Source organism: Cebus imitator, unplaced genomic scaffold (assembly GCF_001604975.1).
Source record: "Cebus imitator isolate Cc_AM_T3 unplaced genomic scaffold, Cebus_imitator-1.0 Scaffold38, whole genome shotgun sequence".
Taxonomy (NCBI): Eukaryota; Metazoa; Chordata; class Mammalia; order Primates; family Cebidae; genus Cebus; species Cebus imitator.
The window spans coordinates 5,096,814-5,115,175 of record NW_016107353.1 but is presented as its reverse complement, the minus strand read 5'-3'; the positions used below and the strand labels follow the sequence as shown (position 1 = coordinate 5,115,175).

General features: G+C 38.5%; 1 protein-coding gene across 2 annotated transcripts in view; it reads right to left on the bottom strand.

Moving 5' to 3' along the window:
- Positions 1–305: 305 nt before the first annotated feature.
- The window catches only part of CR2 (complement C3d receptor 2), a 36,229-nt gene continuing 18,172 nt past the window's right edge, over positions 306–18,362 (bottom strand). Inside the window, exons 6-20 of one of the 2 annotated variants that reach the window (XM_017525517.1) lie at positions 17,868–18,275; positions 17,055–17,231; positions 16,885–16,975; positions 16,504–16,580; positions 15,123–15,530; positions 14,578–14,754; positions 14,414–14,498; positions 13,988–14,070; positions 12,819–13,199; positions 11,621–11,806; positions 10,016–10,201; positions 8,876–8,899; positions 8,112–8,187; positions 3,561–3,669; positions 306–1,052 (exon numbers count right to left, since the gene is read on the bottom strand). In XM_017525517.1, coding sequence (XP_017381006.1) covers positions 3,579–3,669; positions 8,112–8,187; positions 8,876–8,899; positions 10,016–10,201; positions 11,621–11,806; positions 12,819–13,199; positions 13,988–14,070; positions 14,414–14,498; positions 14,578–14,754; positions 15,123–15,530; positions 16,504–16,580; positions 16,885–16,975; positions 17,055–17,231; positions 17,868–18,275 — 2,450 coding nt within the window. In that variant the 3' untranslated portion in view covers positions 306–1,052; positions 3,561–3,578. The remainder of the gene's footprint in view (positions 1,053–3,560; positions 3,670–8,111; positions 8,188–8,875; positions 8,900–10,015; positions 10,202–11,620; positions 11,807–12,818; positions 13,200–13,987; positions 14,071–14,413; positions 14,499–14,577; positions 14,755–15,122; positions 15,531–16,503; positions 16,581–16,884; positions 16,976–17,054; positions 17,232–17,867; positions 18,276–18,362) is intronic. The other variant, XM_017525518.2, reaches the window with a different exon arrangement.

Genomic DNA, 18,362 nt, shown 5'->3' with positions numbered 1-18,362 from the left:
AGAGAGTAAAACATGTGGTCACCAATGAGCAAGGTTTTATTTTCTCAATAGTTTAAATGTAGGAATGGAGAAAATTAACATCTCTATCTATATTGAGGGTGTGGTGGGAGAGGATGAGTGAGCTGGGGAAGGTATTGGCTGGACAAATATAAGAGAAAGTCTTGAGGGTGAGGAAATTGAATTTGTGGGTTGAAAGTTTGGCTAAAATGACCAAGTGAAGGGATCCTGAATGAGTAACTGTTAAATTATGAACTCTAAGATCCCTAAGTCTGTTATTCAAGATTTCAAATAAGGCAAGTGTTGTGTGTGTGTGTTTTTTATAATTACAATTTATTTGAATGGCTAATGTACACATTATTAAGGGAAAATTTACAGGCAAGTGGAGCTTATCACAGAAATGCGAAGGAAACATCCAAAGCTTGAATTGTACACTACATCTTTAGGATTAAAACTTGATTCTTAAATTTAAAAAAACCTGTGCAAATTGGAATCACTGAGTGATTATGGAAAGGCAAAGTATATACAGTATTGGGAGAAAAACTCAAACCAAGTGAGGATAATAATGAAATAGTTAACAATACCATAAAGATACTATCAAAATAAAACCATACTTCTCAATAAAGGTACACCCATCATAACCCCAGAAAATGCTTCATCGTTTACTTGGATAATTAAAACCACATTACAACCAAAAGAACATAGTAACATTGAGTATGCTGTCTACAAAAAGATGGGTCTAGATACCAGGACAGCTCTTTTTGTGCCTTCCTTAAAAAGGGTGAAACTTTTAGAGCCATGTAATTGTTTATAGCCATGGTCTGGCTTCAGGCATCTCACAAGTGAGGCTTCAGAAAGTCCCTGGAGAGCATATGGCAGTGAAACTGGGCTCCCTTCTTTAACATAAAGATGTTCTTCTTGAGATTAAGTGCATATAGGAAGTGACAGCTTACAAAATCATTTCATTGATCTTGAGACCATATAAAGAGACTTGCTGATAATAGAGCAGTTTCTTCCTAATCAATGTTCCATTGAATTCCAAGCAACAAGGCACACTGAAAATAGATCATTTCTGTTTAGGAGGCAGCAAGAATAGCAGCGGTGCAACTCAAAGTTTAAATAATGCTAGCATCATTCTTTTAACATACCAGTTACAACTGTTATAACCAACAAAACATCAAGTCTATTAGAAGATATTCTATTGAAAGGTCTTTTTCCGTATAACATGATCTGGAACAAATAACTACATTTTACGTACATTCGTATAAATGTGAATTAAACTAAATGAGTGAGAAATGAAAGCAATAATCTTTCTCATTCATGTATTCATTCAACAAATATTTATGTGCTAGCTGTACTCTGTACCCCCACTGGTTTGGATTTAGAGGTCACTAGCATGGTCCTCCTGATTTATCTTTCTTTTTCATGACTCATCAGCAGCTACCTCTTCATCCTCAACTGCCATAACAGATTTTCTATACCTTGTTTATGGTACATATTATTACCTATGATATGTATGAGTCTTATTCGTCTTATTAAAATAAGTTCTAAGAGGACAGAGTTAGTATCTTTATTTTATAGATTATGTAGGAGAAAGCAGTTTAAAGTCAGACGTGAGCTTGCATTCCACCTTTGCCAATGACTGGTCCTGAGACCTTGCCCAAGAGAATCTTTTAGACTAGGTTTTCTTAGATGTTATTTCCTCATCTTGGTATTATCCTGAGAGAACACCCACTTTTCAAAGTGGTACTGATGGCTAAATAAGAGAGGGCATGAAAGTCCATCACATAATGCCTGGACAGAGTACACCTTCAAATGTTCATCCCCATTTTCTCGTGGGAACCTCAGGTGCACATCTCATGTTGCCTGTCCACCTTTCTGTACTATCTATCATTCAGTCTTCAATTCTTAGTTTATGATTTAATGCCCTCCTTTTTCTTCTTAACTCTCTCATATCTCCTTTCCCAGCCTCTCTCTCAGCTGATCAATTTGCTTTTTATTCACTGAGAAGGCCGAATCATCAGAAGGGAATTTCCCCACATTCACTCCCTGCCACAGCTCCCAACCTGCTTTCATCCACACCTGCAGATTCTGCCCTCACTCCTATTACTAAGCCCACACAACTAAGGTCAACTCCTCCTAGCTTACCCAGACCTTGCTCCAGAAATTCTTCCCTCTTTTTCCTGCCATCACTCTTTCCCTTTCTACTAGATCATTCCTATCAGCCTGTTGAAATAGAGCATAGCTTCTATTTCTCCAATCTTAAAAAATACTTCTGTAGGCTTTACATTTCACTTTTGCTCGCACTTTATTTGCTCCTCTTTATAGAAAAAGTCCCTGAAAAGTTGTCTGTAGTTGATAGCTGCACTTTCTCTCCTTTCATTCTCTCTTAAGCTCAGTCCAGCCAGGCTCCTGTCTCCTTCTTCTCTTCCAAAACTGTCTTGTCAAGTTCACCAGCAAACTTTGTGTTGCTTACCTGTAATCCCAGCTACTTAAGAGGCTGAGGCTTAAGAATCACTTGAAACTGGAAGGTAGAGGCTGCAGTGAGCCAAGATCACATCACTGCACTCTGGCCTGGGCGATAGAGCGAGACCCTGTCTTAAATATATATGTATATTTGAGACAAGACCCTGTCTCAAAATATATATATGTGTGTGTGTGTGTGTGTGTGTGTGTGTGTGTGTGTGTGCTGCTGAATTTCAATGGTCAGTTTGCAGGGCTCATCTTTCTTTGTCTACCAGCAGCACTGGACAGAGTTGATCACTCCCTCCTCCTTAAAATTCTTTCTTCACCTGACTTTGAGATTCTTCTCCGGATAGTATCTGAGGCTACTTTCTGGAATGCTTCTCCCCCGTATGGCCGCATGGCTTTTTTTTTTTTTTTTCTTTTTGAGAGGTAGTCTTGCTCTGTTGTACAGGCTGGGGTTCTGTAGCACAGTCTTGGCTCACTGCAACCTCCACATCCTAGGCTCAAATGATCCTCCTGCCTCAGCCTCCTCAGTAGCTGGGACCACAAGCGCGTACCACCATACCTGCTACTTACAGGGTTTCACTGTGTTAGACAGGCTGGTCTCAAACTCCTGACCTCAAGTGACCTGCCCTCATCAGCCTCCCAAAGTGCTGGGATTATAGGCATGAACCACCATGCCCGGCCCTGGCTCTTTACTTTTCTTGAGTCTTTGCCCAAATGCCATTCTCTTAGTGACGACTTCCCTTGCAACCACCCTGCTCTCTTTATCCCTCTTGCCTACTTCATTATTTCTCTTTACAATGCTTATCATTTTATTTATTTTATTCTTAGTTGTTTTGCTATTTAGTATTTGTTGAATGGATGAACAGATTTAAAAAACTAGGAACATTAGTTGGCAATATGAAGTAGGTAAATGAACAACTGCTATGCACGACGACTAAAGACTTGTGCAATAGTAAGAACCATATATATATATATATATATATATATATATATATACACACCATGAGTGCTATGCTATGCTTATTGATAAATACAAGTTGAAGGAAATTTTACATGTAAATTAATAAGAATATTTCCATTTCATTACATACCACCAGTTTGTCTTCTGATCAGCTTGCTGGATTGTATGGATCAATAGAATATACTTCTCGTGTTTCTAAATGAAAAGATTCTTTCTGGTTTGTATTTGTATAATAATTGCTAAACAGAAGGGAGAAAAAAGTAATATCTTTACACATTGATCATGATTCAATGTAGCAGTTGTTTGCTTTCAATAATTCCCAACACGTGGTAAGTACTTTTTGTGGATGATTTTTTTTTTTTTAATTATACTTTAGCTTCTGGGATGCATGTGCAGACCGTGCAGGTTTGTTACATAGGTATACATGTGCCATGGTGGTTTGCTGCACCAATCAATCTGTCATCTACATTGGGTATTTCTCCCAATGCTATCCCTCTCCTTGCCCCTTATCCTGACAGGCCCCAGTGTGTGATGTTTCCCTCCCTGTGCCCATATGTTCTCGTTGTTAAACTCCCACTTACGAGTGAGAACATGCAGTGTTTGGTTTTCTGTGATGATTTCATTTTTACTGTCTTTATCCTATGAAGTGTAAACACTGTAACTCCACTGTTTGGATAGGCACATAAAAAAAATAATGTTCTAGGCTTGTAAATGTCCTAGTCAGAGGCTGACACAAGGCAGCTTTACCCTAGATCCAGGATGCTTAATGACTAACAACTACAACTTCCAAATTGAAGAAAAGAAGTTTTATTTTAGAATATGGTCATAACTTTACCCTTTTGGGAACCAATCTTTTAGTTCAACTGAAAAGCTTTAAACAAGTTTCAAGAGAATGTTTTTACTTTCTTTCTTTGAAAGCACACACATTTCATTGTGCTTCTAAAACAACTTTGCCAGAATTAGTAAAAGACAACAAAATGTGATTAAACTATGACATAGAGCTCTGAAATAAGGTATTACAAAATCACTGGGGGAGAAAGGATACTGCTAAGGTCACTGACAGCAGGTCACTCACTACAATATTGAAGAGTTCCACATATAGGAGATATGTTAAGATTACAAAACAGTAATTTTTAGGTCAATGTGAGATTTAAGCTTTGTTAAAATATTTTAGATGACTAGAAAAGAATAGCATAGTCCCTTTCAAATACTTGGACAGCTTTTTAAAAATATTGAATTTCATCACTAGACATTCATTTTTAAATGATTACTCATCTCATTTACAGAAAGCAGTTAAGGCAGTTCAAATGTCTATACCAATTATTGGAAAATCAATTGAGGTGGGTTAGCAAATGGAAATAAAACAAATGAATGACACCTAGGAATCCAGTTAAACAGATATGTTTGGCTCATATCAGCTGAGGCACTTAAATATAGTATATGATGTTATCATGTTAAAATAATAATCAGACTGGAACATTATAAATAATTTGCACTTGTAAGCATTCCCCAAATTTGCAAATTTTTGTGCACATGCAATGCTCTGATAGCAAACTTAGTAGCATGAAGGAAAGAGACATTATATTTTCCATGTATTTACATTTCTAATTACTCTTAGCTGAAATTATCTTCTGACTTCCTATGAGGAAGGCCCTGCAAATGACATCTCTATTTTTTTTTTCTTGAGACTCTTTTATCCTTGAATTCTGTGACACTGCTCTCTTCTCGTTTTCCTCTTGCCTCTCTTCCTTTACTTTCTGCCCTTTGAACATTACTGTTCCTCTGAGGTCTGTTCTCATCTCAATTTTTATCTATTCCATTCTTTTTGGTCCCACAGCTTCCACTGTGATTTAACTGTCACCCAGCTGAGTCCAGCCCCATCTTTCAAGTTGTAAATCATGAGTACTTCAAAGTAACAGGTGAGAAGGGGACTCCTCATCCTCCCCTACAAACCTGCCCCTCTTCACTTTTAGTGAGTCAGGGAGTCCACCTCATTGCCCTCCTGTGAGCCATTCTACGTGCCTCCTTCTCCCCACATCCAGAATGTCACCAAGTTACGGAAATCCTGTCCTCTTGATAGCAAAGAACCACTTATTAAATCTTCTCATGGCCTTTGTGAATCTCCACAAGAAAAAAAATACAGTATGTAGTATGTCCAAATCTTATTTGGCCATAGAACAGACTTTTTCCTGAAGTCATTCATGAAAACAGGGTTTGTGGCACACACTCTGGTAAACTCTACACTCTAAGTATATGCCAACAGTACAGCACAGCCAGAACCCCATAGGCAGCCCCCACTCTCCCGCCCACAGCCTAGAACAAACTGCCCAGGTTCATAGATACCCTCAGTACATAGTTTCAGTGCAATCCCTTCACGTCTGAGCCTAGGCTAGGCATTACATAACTGAGCCATGGCATCAGATGGCACTGGTGGCAGGGTAAATGATAGATCCAGGGGACTTGGCACGCTAAAGAAATTTTGCTGGAGCTTTTTGGTAACATGTTTTAGATGGCATGACTTGGTCATTCCCCTACTCAGAGTTACCTGGAGTTGGTAAGACTCCATTGGATATCCGCCCTAACACTAGCATGTACAAAGACTCATGAACCTATGCACACATGATATTCTACTCACGTTACTGCTCAAATGTTTTAAAAGCCAACACCTGACAGTATGCTTTGCTAAAAATGTATCCTTTATACATATCAGTATTCTGTAGCTTCCACAAGATTTATGCGTCAGGGTTTTTTTTTTTGTTTTGTTTTGTTTTTAAATGGCATGCCTCCACCTAAAGCTATGCCACTTTCGCTTTCAGTCCCCATCACACACACACAGTTTCCTAGCCATTTCAAATAGGCTATGTAGTTTTCACAGTACATAATGGAAAGTCAAGCCTCTGGGCCTTTGTTCAAACTGCTCTGTCTGGAATGCCTTTCTCTCTTTGTTTATACTCTCTGGAGGCTCACCTGAAACATCTCTTCCGCTTTGAAACTTTTCCTGATTAAAACTCCCAAATATTGACCACTTGCTTTGCATCCCCACCAAATATCATATAATCCACCGGGCAACATTATTTTATGATACCTGTTTGGTGACATGCTTGTCCTCCTTTACCAGGCTGTGACCTCCTTAATGACAGAGGCCACATGCTACTAGGCTCTGTGATTCTAGCCTAGTATAGTGCTAAGACATAGTAGGCACTCAGCAGTTATTGTATAAGAAAAGAATGAATGGACATGGTCACGAACTCTTTTCACATGACTTCTAGTTCTCTAACATTACTGCTCAAATGTTTTAAAAGCCATCCATGTATATACTAGATAGAGCAACATATGAAAGCAAATATCTTACATCCATCAACTTAATATGTTGGGATTGAAGGCAGCAGCAGTTGTGCAGTGGAAGAGACTATTCAGTTTCTTTATAAACTGTTTAATTCGTTACAACAAGCATATTTACTTTTGTACTTTAAAAACTTATAAAAATATTTATAGTGATATAAAAGATATATTTTAAAAAGGGAAACAAGATTTTTCAGTGATTTAAAATAGGGCAAAACAACTTTTGTGACTAGAAATACACTTCTTTTGTAACTTAGAAAAAAGGATGCAGTATCATTGAAGTGATAAAACACAACAGGCTTTATATTAAAAATAAAGGTTAAAATATGCCAATATTCCCTAATATTATTGAAGATTTTCCTTAAAATTCTTCTCAGTAAAATGAGACAAAAACAAATAAATAAAAATGTATAATCATTAGAAATGAGGTACCATAATAATAATAATTGGTAGAAAAAAGTGTTTCACTTAGATGATTGGGTAACTTACTGAAAAGCTATTAGGAACAAACAGAAGAGAATAGAGAGAAAAGTCCTATAAAACTGTTGTGTGAATTCTTGCCCTACCAGATATTATAATAACATAAAGCTATTAATTAAACATAAAGTGGTTTGTAATGAAAGAATAGGCAAATTAATGAAGCAGGAAAAAAGGATGAGAAACACGACATATTCAGGTACATTATTACCAAGAACAAACTTTCTGGCCAGTTATCTAATGATAAGTATTAAGTACATTAAATGCTCATGCACTTATTCTTGGTAATTCTAGAAATCTAAGGAAATAAGTGGCTATGGAAAAAAGTTTAGCCAAAAGTGTTACTCATATCTTTATATATTATCAATGCAAATTCAGAAGCAACTTAAGACACATAAATACATATATAAATAGAGTAGAATAATATTCTATTTAGTAACTAAAAGGAAAACATGATTTAAAGACACAAAAATATGAACATGAGTCTAAATGAAAAAAATCAAGACAGAAGATGAAAATGACAAAATTTCAGTTTAAAGAGAGAAAAAAATATAAGAAAAAGATCAGGTAGGAATATATCAAAATATTTGCAGTTGTTCCCACTGGAATTTTTTCTTGTTCTCTTGGTTTTTTTTTTACAATGTACTATCTGAATAAACATCATTCAATAAAATATGCTAAGTGTTTGATAACTTTTAAGTCTCCCAGAAAGGGCTTCCTTTTGTATGGCACAAGGTACTTCATTTAGTTATCACGTTGCAGTATTTATTTTACATAACTTGTGCTTCTATGTTTAGTTTTAGACAAGAAGCCAAAACCATTTGTGCATATTGGTCAAGCATGTATTTGCATTTGAACTTACCGTTCTCTGTGTTTTGATATCATGCATAAGGTAACAACAATCAAGAAGGTAAGAAGTATCAAACCTGTAGCAATACCTAGAAGAAAAATCCAGCAAGTATCAAATACCAGAAGACTATCACCTACATTGTTCTGAACTGATTGTGGGGCCTATTGCTAGTGGCAAGGAAAATGTTATGTGAATCATTCTTGGCCATAAACACTGAATTCCTGAATAATCATAGTTGAGCTTCAGGTTTTTCTGATTTGATCCAGTTAATATTTAATCTAAAGCACTAAGCACATGACCACAAAGTTCCAGTCAACTTTTCATTGAGTTTTTCTGTTCCTTTTAGTTTTATTAGTAACAATCTTGTCACTGAGGTGACAAGAGAGAAATCTCAAGAATAGAAATTAGGAGCACAGGACACCAGCTTCTTATAATTTTGCATAACAACATTTAACTCTCAGCTGTGAAATATATTTTGCTACAGCAGAAGCCAGCCTATTTCAATAGACTAAATCAAGCCAAAGATCAAGAGTTAATGAAAACTAAAACATCAATTTAAAAAGAAGAAAGGGCTGGCTGTTCAAATAATTTATCCAACTCTATCTCAAAGTGACAATTTGTAATGTGACATGTACATTGAAATGTCCTTAAAACACCAAAAAAGATCATTTCCTATGAGTTAAATGTCATCATCAGATAGGTTATAGGACCTCTAGCATTACATATTTTTATAAAACATTATAAGAGCTTCTCTTTAAGTATTTAAAAAGACTTACCACAAAGGACAGGAGTAAGTGAATCTAAAGAGAATACAAAATCATGAAAATATCACTCTAGTGTCATAATTCAATATAGTCCCACGTCTCATGGCAATGTCCCAAAAATAGCTCCCTTCCAATTCCATTTAAAAGATGTATTGGGGCCAGGGACAGTGGCGCACACCTATAATACTAGCACTTTGAGAGGCCAAGGCGGGAGGATCACCTGAGCTTAGGAGTTTGAGACCAACCTGGGCAACATAGTGAGAGCTTGTCTCTACTTTTGCAAAAAGCAAACAGGTAGAAAAGGTGTATTGGAATCTTGAGTTATACTCGCTTGTTTCTTATGTAACATCTCACTGGCCTTTTTCTTCACTTTAAGTAGGTTGGGGGAGTTCACCAATGACAAAATCAATATACTCAACTTTATAATCAGAGATTTCTCAGGTTAGAATGCAAATATTAACTGTAACAACTAGTTATTTAACCTATTTCTGGAGCTCCCTGTCAAACTGATAAGCACTTATAAACCAAGATTCAGCAAATAGGTGTGGTCTATGCAGCAACTCTTTTCAAAATGTCAGGTTGTTTTACATTTTTGCTCCTTTTAAATTAGTGTTTCTATTTTCTTTTCTTTACTTTCCCCTTCCTCAGAAAGCTGTATTTTTTTCTTTTCCTTTTACTTTTTGTTTTGTTTTGTTTTTTTTTCAGACAGGGTCTAACTCTGTTGCCCAGGCTAGAGTACAGTGGCTCAGTCATGGCACACTGCAGCCTTGACCTCCTAGGCTCAAGTGATCCTCCCACCCCAGCTACCTGAGTACCTGAGACTATAGGTACACACTTCCATACCTGGCTAATTATTTTTCTTTTAAGAGATCAGGTCTCACTACCTTGCCTAGGATGGTCTTAAACTCCTAGGCTCAAGAAATCCCCCTGCCTCAGCCTCCCAAAGTTCTGATATTATGGGAATGAGTTGCACACCCAGCCAACATGTACTTTTTCTAGAATAGACCACTGGCTTCAAGTTCATCTGTAATTATACCGCTGGTCACAAACATATGTCAATTTAAAACCCAAGACTCTCCACATTGAGGGAAACCCTTATTCTCTTCTCTCCATTGGCCAGTTACAAGTGTCAGTGAAGCCCTTGGTACGTACGAGATCTGCAAACTGCCAGGGGAGGGTCCCATTGGTGATCTCCCTGGCACTGGCTCTGGGGACTGCCTTCTAGCGTATACCCATCTTCACACTCCAGAGTTACAACAGCTCCATACTGATACATTTTCCTTGGCTCCAGCCCCTTCTGGATTCCATCTATATCTTCTGGTGAGCCACAGTTTACCTCTGAAATTAAAGAAATTGGATTCAAGCACAGTCATATTTTGGCCTTTTACCAAGTAAGCAGAAATTTCCTCTGTTTCACTCTCAGTAAGGAAAGCTGCACTGAAACAGAATAAGACAATATCCTAGATCCAATCTTTTACTGTCAGCCCTCTATCTCAATTACCTCTGGGTAATTTAAACCAGATTATGTTTTTATTTTTTTTTGCTTCAGTTTCTGTGCTAACAGTGATGTATAATTTTAATGTATTCTTGGAGAAATGGTGAAAGTTGAATGGGTAATATTATTAAGTATTCTGAATTTTTTTTCTGCTTCAATTTTTTCTAATTCTTCATACACATGCATGCTTTCTTCTTTCTTCTTTCATCTTTTCAGTGTAGTCATCAGCAGTGTAAGTGATATGATTTGGCTGTGTCCCCATCCAAATCTCATGTTGAATTGTAGCTCCCATAATCCCCATGTGTCATGGGAGGGACCTGGTGAGAGGTAATTGGATCATGGGGGTGGGTTTTCCTGTGCTGTTTTTTTGATAGTGAATAAGTTTCATGTGATCTGATGGCTTATAAAGGACAGTTCTTCTGCATGTGCTCTCTTGCCTGCCACCTTGTAAGATGTGCCTTTGTTCCTCCTTTGCTGTCTGCCATGCTTGTGAGGCCTCCTCACCCATGTGGAACTATGAATCAATTAAACCTCTTTCTTTATAAATTACCCAGTTTTGGGCATGTCTTTATTAGCAGTGTGAGAATGGACTAATACAGTGAGATCTTGGATCTGAAGCCTGGCTCTAGTACTTCCTAGATGTGTGACTTTGGGTAAGTTACAAATCTCTCCATGCTACCGAAACCTCGTCTATAAAACAGGAATAATCATGGTACCAACCTCATGTGGCTCTTATGAAGACTAAATGAAATAATGCATGTAAGGTGCTGTGCAGAGTGTCTCGCATAGAGTAAAAAGTGTTCAAAAAATACTAGATATTACTTTACTGGTCATATTTCATATGTACTGTTTATGATAATGAAAATGACTTTCTGAAACTTTTATAAAAATGTACCCATAATCCCACAACACTAAGTATTCTCAAAAGATTGCTGTGTTTCTATTGGTACTTTATAAAATACACACTTACCGTAACTGTAGCCCCAGTGTGTAAATACAGTCTGTGCTTTAACTGTTTAATTTACAGACATACTCCAACTTTCTATATGTAAATAGTCATTCACCTGATATACTACAGCCTGAGATATTTTTCTTATTTTGAGATATTTAGATTAATGAATGTATTAATCTAATTAAAGCATTTAATTTAATGAGTTAATTAATGCATTTCTTTGGCTATTTTAAGTTGAAAGTACCCAATTGAATATATCTATTTGGCACAAATTTGATATAAAAATAAGAACAAAAAATAGACAAAGCACCTTTACAATGAGGGGCAGGTTGGCTCCAGGTTCCCTCATGTGTGCAAAGAAGGAGTGCCTCTCCCACCAGCAGGTAGCCTTGGTCACAGCTGTACAGGATTGACATTCCGGGGGAAAACCGAGTTATGTTTCCACCAGTATGGCTCCCGTTGGGGGTCTTAGGCGGAGGCTGACACCCTAAGAAGGCTTAGACAGCAATAAGAAAGGATCTTTAACTCAACACAGAGTAATACATAGCCTGCACTATCTCTGGGTAACAGCGATACAGGAAGGCCAGAGGCAACAAGCCAACTAACTGGTATCCAGAAACACTCATTCATTTCACCCCGACCAGCAACACTGGATGGAGATCTGCATTTCCTATGTTGATATGATTTGAAAAAAGTATCAAAAAGTAAGATAATGAAACATTAATGGATACAGTTCACAATGGTAATCCATCAGCCAACAGCTTTCTTTTCCCTTTAAATAGCAGACAGGATCACACCTTCAAATGTCTACAGGATCTAGGAAGTGAAGCCACCAGATATGACAAGTCAGAGAGCCCCTGTCCTAAGTGTCAGCCACTGCTCAGCTCAAGTTACTGGTGCCTATCTGGGAAGTAAAGGGGGCTCTCATGGTTCACAATTTCACTGTTTATCTTAAACTGAAGATGGGTTTTACTTAAGATTACTGTGCTGGCCAAAGACAACCGTTCTGTGGAGCTGAATTCCAGGTCTTGGGTCACCAATCAGCAGCCTCTGCTGTAGATAGTCATGGACAGGAATAATGCTGCCAAATGATAACTAGAATTACAAGAAAGACAACTCAATGGGTTGGAGGGCTAATTAATTCTCCAGAACACCCAAAGTTCTCTTTCTGGCTGGCAGCACAGCCTTAAATATCAAATTATTAGCAATATTACTCCCAAAAATTTGCCAAAAATGTATGTGTGCTTTTCTTACTCTAAATTCATAACAATTTTGGAGACTCCATCAGTTTGGAAGTTAGCCATTATCCTTTTACGTACTATTTATTGCTCAATACACTGAGAAAGGAAAGATAAAACAATCAAGCGAGAAGATAAGAAAAGGCAGATATCTTGTAAAACAATATAATTGCTTTAGCTTTTCTTTAGGCAGACTGTCAAGTGCAGATTCAAAACCCATTTTCTTTATCCTGTACAACATCTCGTAATTCATCCCTTCAAGTGTCTTACCCTTTTTGATACAAGTTGGCACACCTGGCACCCACGTGTTATCAGTATGACACCTAATCACACGACTACCATTCATGATGAAGCCGGAATTGCAGGCAACATATACTATGTCATTGTGGGAATAAGGAGAATGCGTCTTATTGAGCTTGTATCCATGTTTGACTTCTGGGTTAGGGCAGTGAGTCACAGGAGCAGATTGTAAACATCGTGGAGGTGACCCACTCCAAGATCCATCACTTCTGCACTGCAATTTTTTCTCTCCCAGGAGATAGAATCCTGGGTCACATTCATAAGAGACTTCACTTCTGTATAGAAAGTTTTCTGCCATCATGCCTGTGTGCTTCCCATTGAGAATCACTGGTGGAGGGTGACAGCGAATAACTGCAGAAGAGATTTAGGGAGTTCTACTTTAGCTAGTACCTCAAGGTGAGCGGTCTTGATTCAGGAACAAATGACGATATACAACTAACTGAATACAGTTCACATAACTAGAAAATAACTTAAATTTTGGAACATGGATTATGCTTATTTAAAAATCAGCTTTGCCTGTAATCCCAGCACTTTGGGAGGCCGAGGCGGGTGGATCACGAGGTCAAGAGATCGAGACCATCCTGGTCAACATGGTGAAACCCCGTCTCTACTAAAAATATAAAAAATTAGCTGGGCATGGTGGCGCGTGCCTGTAATTCCAGCTACTCAGGAGGCTGAGGCAGGAGAATTGCCTGAACCCAGGAGGCAGAGGTTGCGGTGGGCCGAGATTGCGCCATTGCACTCCAGCCTGGGTAACAAGAGCAAAACTCCGTCTCAAAAAAAAAAAAAAAAAATCAGCTTTATCAAGTGTGATTATATGAGCACTATATAATTCGTAAAAATTCAGAAAATACAGTAAAGTATTAAGGAAAAAATACAGCTACGTTCCCATGACCCAGGAATAGGGACTATATATTTTGTTATTGTTAGCAAAATTACCAGGTGCATGGAAAATAGTTCCTACCTGACAATGTTGTTTCTCAGTGTCAGCACTGACCAACATCGTGAGATATTTCTTATCTAACCTCCATGGAGGGAGACCCCTAAGACTGCAGAAGCAGCGGTATGCTAGTTCTTCAGTGGCCTGCCCTGTCCAGTTCTCCTTTACCACTGTCAGGCTTTTATTTTTTCTAACTTACCTTTACAAAGTGGAATCTTTTTGAACCAAATTCCATTCTCAGCATCTTGACATGTCTGATAAGCATATCCAGTCAACTGGTACCTACAGAGAGACAGGTTATAATGCATTTCCTGTTCCCAATATCACATCTCTTCAAACTGCACACACACAAGACCTTCTAAAGAAGAACTTTGGCAGAGAGGAGTTGAAATTCTTGGTCCTCCAAGTAAAAAAAAAAAAAACTAATTTAGAGTTAAGCAAAGCCCTTTTCATGTCAAGAGAGGACTGAAGAGTCAGAGTTGCTAGTTAGGCCATTGGAACCTCACTCTCTGTGCACATCACAATTAGGAGCCTCTAAAGGGCACCACCAAGACAAGCTGAAGGGCTAGATAATGCACAAAACAAGATGGAGACCTTTTCTCAGAATAGACCATTTCATACTCACCCATCTTGGCAGGATGTATTAACTAGCTCCACACGTGAACCAACTGGAAGCTTTTGGAGATCCTCTCTCACAGGCTGGCAGATTTCTGGAGGAGCAAGGATAGAATTACAGTATTTATAGATGTCTCATATCAAAGGGAAGGACTACTCTGGAACTGAAAGTACCTTCACACCGTGGGGCAGAAGGACTCCAATTTCCTGAAGGCATACAGTGAATGGATTTGTTTCCCACAAGCAAGTAGCCAGGGTCACAAGTGTAGTCTACAGTCATCCCAGAGACAAAGAAGACCATATTTCCACCTGTATGCTGACCATGGCGGAGCCCAGGAGGTGGTTGGCAGCCTGAGGAGAAAACTCCCTACATAAATACCGAGACAGAGGAGTTTCTACTCAAGAACACTGAGTGTACAACATTGGACAGTAGACAATCTGAAACTCTGACACCAAAGATTCATGAAGCTTAAATTCACCACTGAATGTTGTTTGCTCTTTAAAAAGGCTCTCTCTTTATCTACCCTGACTAGATCCCAGATGTAAGGGGGCATTTGCATGAACACACACAACACAGAGAACATCTATTACAGGATGGATGAAATGGAAAGTAATCTGTGCCCCTCTTGCCTCTTTCCATGATGGGGTTTTTGGTGGGAGATAATAGACAAGGGTAATTAAGTAAATCTCTCCTTTTTCTCCCCTTATTGGGTTCTTACCTTTTTCACAAACTGGTATTTCAGGATCCCAGGTGTTGTCAGCTTTGCAACGAATCTGACTACTGCCCTTCAAAGTAAATCCATTATTACACTTGAATGTCACACTGTCATTGTAGAAATATGGGGCTTCCTTGCCAGATATCCTGTATCCATTTGCCACGTGGACATTTGAACATTGGACAGCAGGGAGGGAAAGTTTACATAGAGGAGGAGGGCCACTCCAGATGCCTCTTTCTTGATCATTGCTCATGCAACGGATGGTGCTCTCTCCAATGAGGCTGAATTCCACTCCTCTTTCTGGCCCGGGGTTACATCTATAAGTGACCGTGGTTCCATATGGAAAATCTTCTAAGGAACTCCCAGTGTGTGCCCCATTGTAGATAACAGGGGGTGGTGGGCAGGTGATTTCTAGAGAGATGAAAAGATACTGTAGAATTGAGTTCCTGTATTAGACACTGAACAAAAGAAATGAAGCTGGTTATGACCCTGTTTTTACCTGGATGGCATGGGTACATTTTCATGATGTGAGTTATGTGAAAGCTCATTAAGTATGTAAAATTCAATTTAAACACATTTCATAGGAAAGAAAATTTTTATTAAAAGTAAATGTGGTTGATCAATATCACATTATGAGTTAGTTAGACCTAGTAGTAAATTGATAATTAAAAGAAGAATCCTTTTAAACTAGGCAATAGGCAAATAAAAGACACACAGGAATAGAATTGTGTTTTGAGTACTCTCTTTGTGCTGAGGTGATATGATAATTTATACAGTTAGCTGAGAAAATTTATTGTTGAATGAACACCTACTTTGTGATAGGCAGTTTCCTCGTCTAGAAAGCAGCAATAGTACAATTTAATTTGAATAATTTGAAGTCGGTAGTCTTTTTTAAAGTTCTAAATTTTTAAGATTTCTTTTTACTTTTTATTTACATTCTCTGGACTTCCTAGTCTGTAGTCTTATGCAAACTTTACAGAAGACAAGCTCGAGTTTCAGAGGAGCTGTCCAAGTGGTCCAAAGTCTCACACTATTAAGCAGTAGAGGCAGAATGTGAGTTCAGATCTGACACCAATCCCTTAATCTCTCCACTAAACTATGGTATACCCAAAATTAAGATGGTGGCTCATGTACTCACTGCTGTCATTATTCCCATAATCATAAATCACAAAATAGAATCAGAAACCAAGTACATTTGATTTACTGATGAAGAAAAAGGTAGCAAAAGAAAGACATGGCAAAACTGTGCAACCATAACTATTGGCAAAATTAATAAAACATAATCTAATACTCTAATTACCATAACACGTCCCCAAACAGAAATATCCCAGGAAATGTATACATCTCACATTATTTCAGCTCCTATGTCATTTTTGCTACTCACCTTTACAAAGACGAATCTCCATAAACCAAGGAATTGTGCCTTGACACTCCTGATAAACACTCTCACTTAACTTGTACCTAGAGACAGAGTCAAGTATGTCATTTTGCCATCAGGTGACCAATAAGCCAAGCAAGAGGCATGGGCACTCAAGCAGACTCACTACTTTCAGGCCAAGAAGCAATAGGAACAAAAATGTAGTCAACATCAGCACCAACTTCTCATTGCACAGGTATAGTTTCCATGTATAGAAATATAGTATGATAGACACTTCCATGAATGTGTGACAGGCAAGCACTTATGAGACAAACTCTTACGTAGAGCTTGCAGTGTGTACTGATATGCTAGACTTGAGTCAGGCTGAGTCAGCCTTCCTTTGCTCACCCTTCATCGCAAGAAGAATTAACATCTTGTCTAACAAATTGGTGCTGGGGTTTTGTCAAGAGTTGCTTTTCTGTAGCTTCACACTCTGCCACTAAGAAAAGAGACTAGAATGAGAATTTGATTAAGGCAATCTTAAAATCAACAAAACATCTACATTTGAGGCCCGGCACCTTTGCATCGGGGTGCAGGGGTCGTCCACACCCCCTCAGAGGTACAACGTATGGATTCTTCTCCCACCAGCACGTAGCCAGGGTTACAGCTGTATTTTATGGATGTTCCAGGGTCAAAGAGGACCAGGTGTCTATCTTCCTTCTGCCCATTGAGGATGTTAGGAGGGGCCTGACATTCTAAATGAAAGTACAAAAACAAAACAAAACATAACTTCTTAAGTAAACAGCCACAGGAAGAAACTGAGCCAAAGAAATTGACATTCATGCTACAATTCCACTCTGGTGGCAGCTGTATGATACAGAAGGCATGTTGCAGACCAGCTCTGGGTAATTTTAGATCACCATTTCCCAATCTTTTGCTGCTGTTGTTTTCTGCACTTAGGCTTCTGCAGATGTTGCTCAGTTCCCACTGGGTGCTGCAGCTCCTCTCCTGTCTCTTCCCCTCATAAAGAATTGTCTCGTATGTTTCTATGGCAGATGCTGATATAGCCCTAGGATGAGGGCTTGAACGACTTCTCTTTTAAGAAGTCAACTATTAAGAAAAACAAACATTTTTATCCTCATTTTTTCCTCTAAAGAAATGGAAAACTGAGTGATTCCTAACATTTTTTTCCAAAGCATATTCCCACAAAATAAAACAATGGTGGGGTGATAGTGATAAGAATGTCCTCTATAAAATTTATATTGATTACAGTTAGTAGAGTTGAGGGGAGTATAAACTGGACAAGGACCTACTTAAAGCCCATAATGCTTTCTTCTAATTTTTCAAGAAAATGAATCAGTAGTACCTTTTCTGAGTACTAAAACACTTACTCTTTTCACAGACTGGTGGGGATGGTTTCCATGTGCCTTGGGCACTGCATCGGATTTGCTTGCTGCCCTTCAAGGTGAAACCAAACATGCAAGCAAATATCACAGTGTCATTATAGGTATATTGATCTTTCTGCACCGATAACATTCGGCCTCTTAGGATCTGGGGATGTGGACACTGCACCGCAGAAGTAGAAAGTTCACAGCGTGGGGCAGGGCCACTCCAGGTCCCAGTCTTCTGACTACCAACTGTACAACGGAGAGTGTTCTCCCCAATAAGGATGAAGTTCACTCCTTCCTCTGGATCCGGGTCACAAGTGTAAGTCACTATGCTTCCATATGAGATGTTCACTAGAGAGTTGCCTGTATGTCTTCCATTGAGAATAGGAGGAGGTGATGGGCAAAAAATTTCTAGGGAAATTACAGAAAGAAATGACAAGATCATAGCTGTACTGAAAACAAAGCATGCCCCAGATGCTGCCTGACACCACTACCCTA